Source organism: Trachinotus anak, unplaced genomic scaffold, assembly GCF_046630095.1.
Source record: "Trachinotus anak isolate AG129_WGS33_773 ecotype Australia unplaced genomic scaffold, CSIRO_AGI_Tana_v1 ptg000013l, whole genome shotgun sequence".
NCBI classification, from domain to species: Eukaryota; Metazoa; Chordata; class Actinopteri; order Carangiformes; family Carangidae; genus Trachinotus; species Trachinotus anak.
Window position 1 is genome coordinate 7894386 of NW_027273864.1, and position 13310 is coordinate 7907695.

Consider the following 13310-nt stretch of genomic DNA (forward strand, 5'->3'; position numbering starts at 1 on the left):
TGTGGGCTTCATGGACATAACCAGAACTAATGACATATAATTAAAACAGGCAAATAATTCATATAATTCAAAGGGGCAGATAATAATGATCAGTCACATTACTATATGCTGATATATCAGTACATAAATGAACCGGTCTCACATACAGTATGTTCTGTGTTTTAGCAGTGCACATTTACTGGGCTCCGTGCTGCTGTCTGTCACATCCTCAGCCTGGCAAAAATACTGTTATTTGCAAATTGAGTGGGTGGCGTTGATTTTCCTGTTGGCTTGAGGAAAGCAGTGGGATACCAGAGGGAATGTTTACTTAGCACTGTGCCACGACTGCAATGAGCAGCACCTTAACAAAAGCAGCTCCATATGCTCAGTCTGGACCTATCTACCAGCTCCACTCACAGCATACCTCACTCTCCATATCGTGATCACAGTGACACCAACCTAAACTTTTCTTCACGACTGGGTCAGCTGTGTTAAGTCGGAAATTTTATGTCCCTCACCAGCCCATGTAGGTGCAGTTTGCAGTTTCAGTTTTTGTCTAGATTTAACAATTTTAGCTAGTATCATAACATTTATTCATAACCCCTCCAAATCGCATAAACAAAGCATTTTGCAGCTCATTAAAACAGATCAAATTAGGAGTAGAGGAAATAAATACGATGTGAGAAATAAAAGCAAGAATCATAAAAGAGAAGCTTCAGTAAGAACAGCAATAAAGGTCGGTACATGAAAGCATGTCTGAATAAAATCATAAGTCAAATCACTTCTTAAACCAGCCAGTGTGAAAATGCTAAAATCCGACTGACATCAGCCTGACCTTTTTTTGTGATGTCTTTTCTGTGCCTTTTGTGGCTCTTTTGTGTCATTCTCTCAGCTCGCTTTAACAGTGGTAATAACTGACCCACCAGGGTGCCCATTTTTATGTCTGGCTGGGCTTTCGGCTCAGACCGGCTGTCCTGGTTTGCATAGGGGAGAGAGCGCCTCGGTCTGCAGGGAATACAAGAGGAGGAGGAGAGGAGGATAGATGAGGGCAGGTGGTGGTGGTTGGTGGGGTTAAGCAGGGAGGAAATAAGCACAGTAAGAGAAGGAGGATGGGGAGTTGTGACACTGGAGAACAGGGAAGTGGAGGAGACAGGGAGGAGATGGTGACAGGAAGAGGAGAGGGGAGGCGTGCATGGTCGACAGGTGAATGTGATGGAGGCGGATGCAGAGGGATGAGGGAGGCATGCTCCATGTGGATGCACAGAGCAGGCTGTGCAGTGTTACTACCTGCCATCTGCATTATGCACATGTAAGTTTCCACACAAGGGCTGTTTTGGCCTCCTCTCGGGTATTGTCGTGGCTCTACAAGCAGGAAGAGACAAAGAGCATAAGCGTGTCTGTGTGTGTGTTTGTGTGTGTGTGCTCGTGGAGGGCTTGGTGGTCGGTGGTCACGGCTGCTTGCCCGCTCTGTTTTATTTGCGTCTTTGCTGCGCTCGCTGCTCTGTTGGACAGTGTGTTCTCTGCCGAACGAGTCCAGAGAAGAGCAGTCGAGCAGAATGACACCAGCCTCAGCAGCCTGCCAAACACCGCTGTGGATGGCAGGACGCACTAAAATATACAGGACACACACTGACACACAGAGACACACACTCACACAGTGGCTTGCATACACTCATATACACAGAGGCAGACAAACACACATATACACATTTGCACATATATAAACCACTCAACTGACAAAGAACAAAATACATAGGCAGCAAACACACACACAGCTTGTGGTTTATTATCCATAATAGCTTCCTCATGAAGGCAAAGTACAGACACACACACATACACTCACACACATTCATTCATCAATAGAGGAAGAAGGAAATTGACATAGTAGATCTTTACATCAGGCTGTTAGAGCAGCAGTTCACACGATTGTTCCTGTTTTTATATAGTTTCTGGACTGATGACCAGCTGTTTGAAGCAGCACCATCAGCTGTCAATGCAGTACATTAACCCTATCCATGCACCTCCATCTATATTACATTGTACTGTTCAATGAATACATGGAAATTTAAGTGCATTCATTCATATTTAGTTCATGTTGTTTGCATGTAATGTGGTCAGAAACTACCCACACACAAGGTGCAGGCTGCACTTAACACTGACCCTGTCAGAGAGATGTATGATGAGTAAACAAGGCCACCCGGTGGCTGGAAATTATGACATCTCCTCGTAGAGATTATGTTGATCTCTCACAAACTAACTGAAAGAAGCTAGTTTTCCTGTCAGTCTGAGGGTTATCCCCTGTCCATCCCCCAAATGTGGCTATGCCTGTGACATGATGCTGAGTTGATGGCATTTGATGAAATTAACAACATGTTCACCGCTTTTTTCTGCCCTGTGACAAACACATTATTAAGCCTTTAACATTTATAAAAGATGGCTGGTGAATAGAGCTGCCTGTAAGTGTCTGGCAGCAAAGTCAGATGTCCTTGTGTTAGTGTCTGATTTTATCATTAAATTTGAGCATCTATGAACACTGACAGCAAAAAATGTGCACTGACAAATGAAAGCAGAAGATATACAAAGTGTCAAGCTCTGAAATAAATATACAATTATACAGCTTTCTCACAGCCAGAGACCAGACCTCGCTCCTGCAGTCCTATCCTTCAACTCCAGAAAAGCTAACCAGCTGATGAAGTTAAGTCCAGTGGCAGCATTGATTGAACCTGTGGTAAAACATGTGTGTGTGTGTGTGTGTGTGTGTGTGTGTGTATATATATATATATATATATATATATATATATATATATATTTATCTTATCAGGACTTACTGACCATCAGGCCTTCAACTTAGAAAACGCCCTGAAGCCTCTTCTTCGTTAATTCATTTCAAGTTAAATTTTTCATACAAAGGGAGGCCGTGGTTTACCAAGCATAATTTGACAAAACAAATTACATGCACTAAAGAACAATGACGATGAATAAGCACAGAGTAGCTATCTACAGTGTCACTGTCTCCATTTCCATTATGATGTGACACCAGTGACTAAACTCCTCAGCATTGTTTGTGCATTGACGCTCCTTGTCTTAAAACTAAGGATTTTTCAAGGCTGTGAAAATTGTTCTAATTAGGGTTCATTTTATAAATTTTCTTATATATCGCTATCTCTTTTTTCTCTGTGCAGCAGTATCTGCCACTTATCTCCCGTCTTCCTTTTTTATCCTACCATCTCTCTCAGACAGACAGACAGACACACACACATACACACACACATCTTTCTCTATCAGTAGCTAGTCACAGTGTTGTCTCTTTCTGCCGCTTTCATCTCAATTTAACAGCGTGGCAGATCAGATCCCACCACCTCATTTGAATTTGCTTTATGAACAGGATTTTTAATGAATAGCGTTTATGAATATCTCCACACTAAGTAGATGTCTCAGGAATCGGGGTCATGGTCCCAGCCCCTTGTGGGTAGGCGGTGAATGGTAAACTGAGAGCCAGCGCAGTACCCTTACAAAGAGCCTAAGACACTCCTCTGACAGTGCTGCACAATGGCAATACCTTGCAGACCACATTTCTGTTCCCATGCCAACTGGCACCACCACAGCACACAAGGCAGCAGACAGATCCGCAGAGACCTTGCTGGTTTTATTGGAGAATTAACATGGAAATTAATATATGTAAGGACAGACATTCTCAAAGTGGCTGTACTTTGAACTTACTCCTACAGGCATGCACACAGAGGCAGGAACACACACGCACACGCGCGCATTCATAAGCAGCGCTTTGCGGTGCATGTGTCCTAGAGCCTTGTTTCTCCAGCTGCACCACAAGAGAGCTGTCTAAGTGACAACAATTAGCCTGCTCAGTTCAAGCTAATTGAAGTCATTTACATAATACATGCCTGCCATCACAATTCATCTGTGGACAATTCAAGCAGGTCTGTGTCATATTGTCACAACCTGATGTTGAATCAACCCCCCCAGCCCTCCCCAGCCCTCCCCTCCCTGCCTTGATAAATGATCCCCAAAAGAAGGCCATAATTTCATACAAAGCTTATCACTCACATTAGGACGTTCTCCACTGGGTTGTAGTTTTTTTAATGAAAATATGGATTGCATTTGCCAACCCAGACAGATGTGCACATTGTCAAAACTGTGTTTACTATCCATCCCATTACACATGCAATTACTCAGAGGCTGAAAACAAGCAGCCTCATTTGTGTGATGCTAAGCTGCAATGGCTGAGGAGATCTAATGCTTTATTAGCCTGTTGTTTGGGAGCTGCTTTTGACAGGAAACTGGGCGATGAATTAAATAGATGCACTGATAAAGAGCTTGCTGTGCAGAATTCTTCATGCTGGATTTTGGAAAAATCATGCTGCCATAGCTCCTAACAGGCGATCTGTTCCTTGGGTGATTTATGAAATCAATTTGTCTTATTATCAGCAGCCAGAGTTTGCAAGATAACATCAGAGCACATGCATTTCAACTTAGGGGTAGAGGAGGATGAGGGATAGGATGTGTGTGTGTGTGTGTGTGTGTGTGTGTGTGTGTGTGTGTGTGTGTGTGTGTGTGTGTGTGTGGTTGCATCACGCTGTGAATCATGGGATAATGATGCATTGAGTGTTGATTAAATTTGGCAATGAAATGAAAGGATTTTCCAGATTGTCATATCTGAGACTCTGTTGGTTTCTCCTGTGTTTTGTGTGGTATAATGGCATATTCATGTCAGCTGTCACCGGAGAATCTGCTCTGTTGCACTCAACAGTCTAACACCATCTCTCCCTGCCTCTTTCTGTGTCATCTGTCCCAACCCTTTACTCATATGTGGAAAGACTTCACCCAAACCACCCTCCCATACTTCTCATACAGACAAGCACAGTACTTTACTCTGCCAGCAGATTTGTGTGTGTGCACATGCAAACATGAGATTGCTCACACCACTCTTTCTTTTGTCTCAGTCAAGCAGCACAACCCTCAAAAATTCATTCAAGGCTAGGAGCCATGTGCTTAGCAGCAAAGCATGGAGCGCAATCGGCCCAGTCAGCCTAATGTGCTTTAGACGGTCTCTTCATGCTGTCCCTGGAGAAACCAAGGGAAATGCTGTTTTGACATTGCTATCCGTCTAGTTTGGGAAAAGAATGATATGAAAAAGAATTAGGTTCCCCCCGTGTATTCCGGTTCAGGAACAGATAAGCAGTTTGTTTTGCCAAAGATGTCAAAGCAGGGAATCAGAGGTGACAGCAGAGGGGATGAGATATTTCAAGATATGTCTTGATGGATGCGGGTTAATCTTAAGCTTGCCAGATGTGTCAAGGATTTGCGAATACCTCATGGAGTAAATCTCACTGTGCTGCTCACTAATTCTGTACCCCCTTCCCCTTTTTCTGTCTGTCTCTGCAGTGAAGTTTGAGGATTGCCAGCGCAGCAGAGACATGGGCTTTGTCAGCAGCGACCCCTATTTCAGTGTGAGACCTGATGGGACGGTGTATGCAGAACAGGAAGTGGCCAACCTGTCAGAGCCCGTCCAGTTCATGGTGACGGCCCGTGGGCTCCATGACTCACACATCTGGGAGACCACGGTTAAGCTGGCCTTAGCTGGACACCCCCATCCTTTACCACTTACAAAGGTAACTAGAAAGGACAACTTTATGAATACAGCATCACAGGGGTACACTGACACAGACAGGAGCTACAAGTGTTTCCTCATGATTAAACCGCAGATATAATAAATGATCAAATAATGCAATAGCATTACATACTGGTTTATATCAACTGGGTTTCTACCAATAAAATGTCTTTGTCTGCTGGAAATGATCATAGACTGTATATAAAGATGGACGCAGCCTCTGTGACATCACCCATAGGTTTCTGAAGAGCGGTTTTGAAGCTCAGAGTGGAGGTCAGAGCTCTGCCGTCGCCATGTTAGCAGAGCCTGACTCTGTCTAATATACTGTTAGTCAATTAACCACACAATATATCATGTTACGTGTCTGATATTTGCTTGAAAAATCCTCCAAAAGGCACAAGCACCATAAACACGGCCGAGATGTCACATTAGTTGAGGTGATGGTGAGCAGACATCTAGTGGGCTGTGATGGTTCTCTACCTGTTACTTAAAGCGGCCACGCCCTCAATTATGCATAACTTTAAGCCTTAATAAAATTCAAACAGGGGAATTATGTAGAAATTCACCCCCCCATGCAGATGTCATGATGGGAAATAGCTGTAGCTATATGATTTTTTGTGCCAGACTGTAAATATATTTATTTCTGCTGTGAAGTTGGACATTTTAACATGAAGTCCATGGGCTTTGACTCACTTTTGGAGCCAGCCTCAAGAGGTCATTTGAGGAACTGCTGTTTTGTCACACTTTTCGTTCTTTGTTCCTAACAACCTTCCATAGGGGGAAGGTGGTAAGGTTGTGGAGAGTTCTGGCTGTGTGATGATATCATTTTTTACTGCTGCAATGACATTTGGTTGTTTTAGTGTTGGGTCACTTCGCTCCTAATAAAAACTGTTTCTGCCTAATCAGCCAACAAATGGTGTTTACAGATCTTGTTTTTTATTTTTTTATTTTCAACTTTAGTTACTTACAAATGTTGAAAGCTAAACCTAATTATATTTGATAAAAAACATTTGAAGAGGATTTAGATTTGATGAGAGGATTTGAAAGTGGATTTGGTTTCAATAAAATGCTTTTAAAACCGTACTCCCAGTTTTCTTTCTAGATGTGCTTCAGTGTTTGGAGCGGAAACTGCAAAGCATCTTCCTGATAAACGCTCCCATCAATCAGCAAAGACTTTTACTTAACATGTACAAAATAAACAGGGTGAATTGTGATGAAGCATACTTTCTTTTATTATTTACAGCCAGGACACTTTGCCATGTCTCTCTGACCCTGCTTGTACACACACCTCTACATCATTGTGTAATGTAAAATGTACAGTCTTTGTTTTCCCAGCTGTCTCCAAGGTAACGTTTTTTCTTGAGGAGTGCATACACAGCAGTTAAGACGCAGTGCTTTTTTTTATGTGACAAGTTGAGACATGACCCTATTTGCTACCAAGGCTCTATTAGCTAACAGAGACTGTAAAATTACACAGGGCCAAATGTAGCCACTGTTACTGACTTCCACTACCAGGCTGCACTTTGTTGAGTGACAAAGCCATTACCATTTTTCCTGCGCTACTTGTTGAACGCCATCGGGCTTAATGTTCAGTCATGTTTCTAATCATGACAAAAAGCCCAAGACTCATGTAGCTAAAATAATTGCAGAGTGGGGATTAAAATTCTGCCCACTCCTGGCAGTGCAATAATGGAGACTGTGAAATAATTGACATTGATTGAGCTAATGTTCCACTCTGGTGGAGTCTGCGAGGACCAGGTGATGTAGTTTCAGCGTATAATTATGTTCCCCACATTGTGGAGATAGAGACAGATTCAATAACTGAACAAGAAATATATGTGTTAGTTTAAAAAACAGATTTTATACGTACAGTACAGTCTGCATTGTACAGTCTTCATGTGGGTTCATTTTTTCATCAGATAAACAGGAGCTACAGTTGAATTTAGTTCTTAAATAATGCTATTAATAATGCTATTAATATGTAATTATTATAACAAAGTATGGGCTACAGGATGATGTATCAGGGACATGGGTGACAGAATACCTGTTTAGAGGACTAAACATGTAATGGTCCATTTCTAGTCTTATCAACCACTCAAAGCACTTTACAATATAAGCAAGATTCACCCATCAGAGGCTTCCATCAGAGAGAGGGATCTGATTAGTGGACTGAACCACTGTGGATTGTGAACACATGTGAAAAACCACTTGGTGATTGGTGATTAATTTAATGTAAATATCTATATATTTGTTTCATATTGTGCAGTATAACACAGTGTGTATAAAGGAATTCAGTGAAACAGTGAGTGAGTGACAACCTCCACCAGGCTGAAAAATCACCCTCTTTAGCAGTTTGTCGTTACTGACATCAACTATTTATGACTTGAGTGGGAAGGGTGACATTTATAAGTGATCACAATTTTATGGTAGATTTATTGAGTCTGGTTGATTCATTTTGTGTTACATTTTGTACTCTCCAGAATTGAACATTTATTAAAATGCAGCTGCGCCTTAATTTAACACAGAAGGCAGAAAATCAGTCCATGCAGAGCGGCAGAGTCTGTGACCTGCTATATGTCAAACGGCCCTGCAGACGAGGCTCCGTGGGTGGGGTCATGTCATCCAGTCTGTCTAGACTTCACCCTCCCAGCAGCCGTCCCTGTTTTGCTCCTTCGCTATGAAAGTGAGCTCATTGATAGAATACACAGTGCATGTGTCCCCGCTCTAAAACTATACTTTCCATGACTGAGTGTTTACACGATGGAAATTCACCTGGCAAAAGTTAAAACTTTTTTAAAGTGTAAAAGTATCTGTGTATTATATATTATAATTATATACAACAGACCATGCATGTTTGTGTTCATTAGGTATATATCCAACTCTCACAAGTGGCGCCGATCTCCTCTAATTGAGACGCTGTAGATTTTTCATGTTTGCCAAAGTGAACTTTTTGTTTGGACACTTGTTAAATAAACCCAATAGTAAAATGCAATTGTTTCCTACTGTAAGCAGCTAAACTGTGCAGTTTTTGATCCCTGTTCTTCTTTGATATACCTACAGCATTATGAACTGGTGAAGTCAGGAACAGGAGTGTGCTGTGTGCAGCTGAATGCAGAGACTTCACATGATTTCTGGGAATTAAAGCTAAAACATTGTTATCAGTGCAGTGTTCTTGAACTGTGTGGCCCATTTTCCTTTTCCAGTTCAGTTAACACAGAGATGAATAGTTGTTATCTGAGCCCATCTCTTTTGTTCTGAAAGTCAATAGTTGTTTTAGAAAAGAGGTTATCATAATCGCATCACCTAACCGCAACCTATCTCTGCGTAATCAACACGGCAACAGCAGCGGAGGATATAAACAGCTCAGGATATCCTCCTCTGCCCAGTGGCAATTAAAAGACAGGCAGCTCTTTTCACTCTCCCTGTGTAGAGACAATGTGTAGCGAGAGATGGTGTACTCTGACAAATTGTATGCATGGTTCATATCTGCTCAGATGAACAGGCCTGAGCACAGAATAGACTCTTGCTTTGTTGCACAGCACCAGTGACAGTGCATTGATTTGTTTTTAATAACTGGCTTAGTTTCTCACTGGTCTGTTTTAGTAGCAGAAATTAGCATACTTGGAATGCGCTCCATGGTCAACCAGCTCATTTTACTATTTAATTTTCCAGTGTACAATACCACAGCAATTGAAGTGTAGAGCATCTTTGGCCCGAGAGCCCTCTCTGCTGTGTTTATGTACTCAGGCTATCGCACCTCACACAGGTAGGGCCTCTCGTTGAGTGCTCTCCAACTCGTGCTGATTTCATGGCATGTTGGTTTGCCTTCTCCACCAGCTTAGAGCCCATCAGTTATGCACCACTGGATTTGGAGTCGACCGGTTGTCAGAGAAGGGTTTTAGTGCTTATTTGATTTGAATTTTTACCGCACACTCCCCAGACAGCTTCACCTGTTCAAGGTAGATTAGAGCTAAGGCCAGCAGCTGGGTGGAACGTGGGACCTTGGGGTTGTTGAAAAGCAACACCGGCAGGTTTGGACGGTTGCACTGTTGTTGTTTGCTTTAGCTTTGTGATTGTAGCCTGATTATATTGTCTATCCACAAAGCTGCATGTCTTTACAGGAAAATAGCAGCAACTGGAATTTCAATATTTTTTAATGCAAAGTCTGATAAAAAAAAAAAAAAAAGTTTTAGATTTGTTGAGAGAAGATCTCACAGGAGAACATTCTTACAGAAGACTAGCACTATGGTCTTTTTCTTTTTTTTTTTATCAAAGTGAACCAGCAAAGGGAACTGCAGCACTAAAGACATGAAAAACTTCAAAAGACCTGAATGAAATGTTTTCAGAGCCACAGCGAACAGAGAATGGGCAATGAGCACACGCTCTTATTGTATTGTTCTGCCTGTTTGTCAGACTGATAACCTCCAGATGTCAGCTCCAGGGCTTGGGGGTTGCAGGCCTGAAGAATGCCGCGGCAATGCGCAGGCTGCCTGGGAGCAGAGAGCTGCCAGCTGGCCCTGTCTGCCTCTGGGTTTCAGGAGCCCCAGGCACATCAGGGACACACTAACCGAATGCCTGTCATGTGTTGCACATACACACACATTGGGACATGCACAGACAAATACACCGGCACATATGTTCATGCATTATTTTTTACACATTTGTACGTGAGCACACATGCTTGCATCAAGGCCAGCACATATGATTTCCCATATGTGCACACAAGCATGACTGAACTCGCTGTATATCCACATACTATCGTCACACACACACACACACACACACACACACACACACACACACACACACACACACACATATTCAGCAAGGAAAAACTCCACAAACTCTAATAAGCACCTAGCCTCCTGGCAGCCCACAGAAAGCATGTTCCAGTTTTTCTTCTTCCCTTTGTAATTCTGGTATTGTCACAGTGCCAACAGCCTGTCATCTGCCTTGCTATTTGAAAGTGACAGTCACATGCAGCCACTGTGCTGATATCATCCACATGCAGACTAACAATAAGGGATATCTCCCTTTCATTGTCTCTCTTCGAGTCTGTCTTTCTGCCTGACCGTCTCTCTTCTTCATTTCTGTTCTGGCAACATTTTCAAAGTAATGTCACCGCCTGACCAATTGGATGCTTCAACCTCGTTATTGTCAGGCCTGATGGGTTGCCTTCGTCAGCAGGCTGATTGGCATATAGAGCAACTCGTCATTCGCTGTGTTTTTCTGCCGATAGCCAGGAAGGCAGATAAGGACTTTATCACCGTAGCAGCACACTGGACTGAGCGCAGATGAGGAAGAGGATGCTCATGGAGTCCTACTGTAATGCTTTCTGTATTCATAACTGTCCATATGCACTGACAGTCCTGATGATTCATCACCGTCTGCCAGAGAGGGTGTTGTTTATCCTCTGTTGCATGTTTGTATTTATATACTTGTTTGTTTTCCCTTCGTTTTTGTTTGTTTGTTCAAATGAGCATCTGCAAATGTACACACACATAGGCACAGCCACAGAAACACACACACGCATGTTCACAGAGAGAGACTAATTCCACTCACCGCTTGTGGAGGAGACTGGCACACTCCCTGTCTCTCTCATGCCAGTTGGTACCTGTGCATGTTTTGGATGAGCGGAGCTGGAACGAGGGTTATCTTATCTGTGAAACACATCTGGTCCCCTCGTTCCTCTCTCTGTCCTCTAACCATCCACCCAGGTTGCCCCACTCCCTCTCTGTCGTGCTTGTGCCCAGATAAACCAACAGGCCTGGCTGTCCAGAGACCAGCACCGAGCTTGCGGTCCAGTCCTCTGAGCTGTGAATGCGTAAAGACTTAAAACAAAAGATGAAAAACATGCACTGTGTTTGCTCAGGTGTAGCTTACAGTTTGCCTTGCTCACAGGCAAAGCAGGTGTATATTGATAGGATGAACTGCTGGTCTCTGTTTGGCACGGCGACGTGTCGGTGGTCGCTCGTGTGCACACGCTCGTGTCTTTGCCTGTGTGGCTGCGTTGTGTGTGTTCCAGGTGGGATAAGCAGGAGAATTTCCACTGTGCTTCAGGTGACAGCGGCACACTGCCAGTGTATGTGTGTGTGTACGCAGGGCGTACAGACAACAATAGGATTAGGTGGATTACAGCAATACAACCATCTTACACAGGAGGACACCATAGAGGATTGGGGAAAAAACACTTTTCTTTTACACACCCATCTAACCTTTATTTCACCTGGCAAGATGAGTAAGAACACAATCTTCTCTCTGCAGCTATAGCCGGGGGGGTCCTTGCAGGGGTAGAGGGGGATGTATACACCCATACATTCCTACATAACTTACCCATAATACCATGGCTCTGTATGATGTTCAAAGGTGCCTCAACATCAGAAATAAGAAGTAGCACACACATACAAACCTGAGGAATAGCACAGCAGTCCAGAAAGTCCACATACTATTTCTACACTCTTTAATTAAAAACACTGGCATTTCATCAATACCTGTTTTATCTGATGACAGACTTCTATCAGGGTAAAGTGTTACATTTTTGTGTCCTCAGCAGGGACAGAGAGGACAGGGACAAGCAGGAATAATGCTGTCTGCCTAAAAAAATGTATTCAGGGATGCAGCCTCAGCACAGCCTCTCTGTGGACAGAACCCAGCCATGTAACCTAGAGGAAGTCTCGCTTTCTTAGGCAGAAGCCGAGGGCTTGGGCAGGCTCAGGTGTCTTGCCAAGGGCCTCATAAAATGTGATGCAGCAGCTCTCAGAAAAATGTTTATTTATATTTCCCGGTGTTTGCTTCACTGCCACTCTCCCAAAATGGGTTTATTGTTAGTGTGGCATCTAGTATTTTAGTTTCAATTTTAGCAGAGGTGGAAACTTGTCATTTCACAGCTTTTTACAGATTCATCTTCCAACCTGTTGTGGCAAAATAGCATTCTTCAAATGATAACATGCGCAAGCTATTCAGTGCAAGATGTAGGATGATATGATATATTTGGCTTTTTCTTTGCAGGTTGGCATTGAAGAAATGCTGTCAAGAGTCTGGGAATCCCAACCCAGAGTTATCAAGTTTCCTCGAAAACATCTGAGAGGCTCCTCTGCCAATGGGTTGAGGCGACAGAAGAGAGACTGGGTCATCCCGCCTATCAATGTGCCTGAAAACTCCCGAGGACCCTTCCCTCACATGCTTGTCAGAGTGAGTGACAGTTTGTATAATTTAAGCAAATACCACATAAATCTTCCTGTGTGAAATGTCTTTGTTGCACTGCAGACTTTTATATAACTTGTCTTTGCAGAGAAAAGCTAAGATTCGAAGAACAAACTAAGTAGACAACCTGAACCTATACGTTCTTTGTAAGAACTTACTCAGACGAGGCAGGAGAGAAGTGTGGGGAATATACTGTAATATCTCTTAGAATCACCACAAGGCAGAGACACTCAACATTCTGGTATTTTCTATCAAGCACACCCAGCAGGCGAAAAGCACTGGTCTTGTCTCTGATTTAAGTCACGATGCCAGGTGATTTGTCTGCTGGCCTCTGGGCACCACAGACCGCTGGACAGACAAAAGGATCATTCTCACTCGGGAAGCACATAAATAGGCGCTTCATGCTTGGTCTCAGAATAATAGATCTAAGGATAACTTAGAGTGGTGTTTCTTCACCTGTTAATGCAGCTGATGGACTATTTTTCACATCACAGCACAT

General features: G+C 43.1%; 1 protein-coding gene across 5 annotated transcripts in view; it reads left to right on the forward strand.

The window, feature by feature from the left end:
• Positions 1 to 13310, forward strand: part of cdh4 (cadherin 4, type 1, R-cadherin (retinal)) — a 197830-nt gene that overhangs the window by 122995 nt on the left and 61525 nt on the right. For all 5 annotated transcript variants that reach the window (XM_071493884.1, XM_071493886.1, XM_071493889.1 and 2 more), the window contains 2 exons: positions 5383 to 5609; positions 12617 to 12799. In XM_071493884.1, coding sequence (XP_071349985.1) covers positions 5383 to 5609; positions 12617 to 12799 — 410 coding nt within the window. The remainder of the gene's footprint in view (positions 1 to 5382; positions 5610 to 12616; positions 12800 to 13310) is intronic.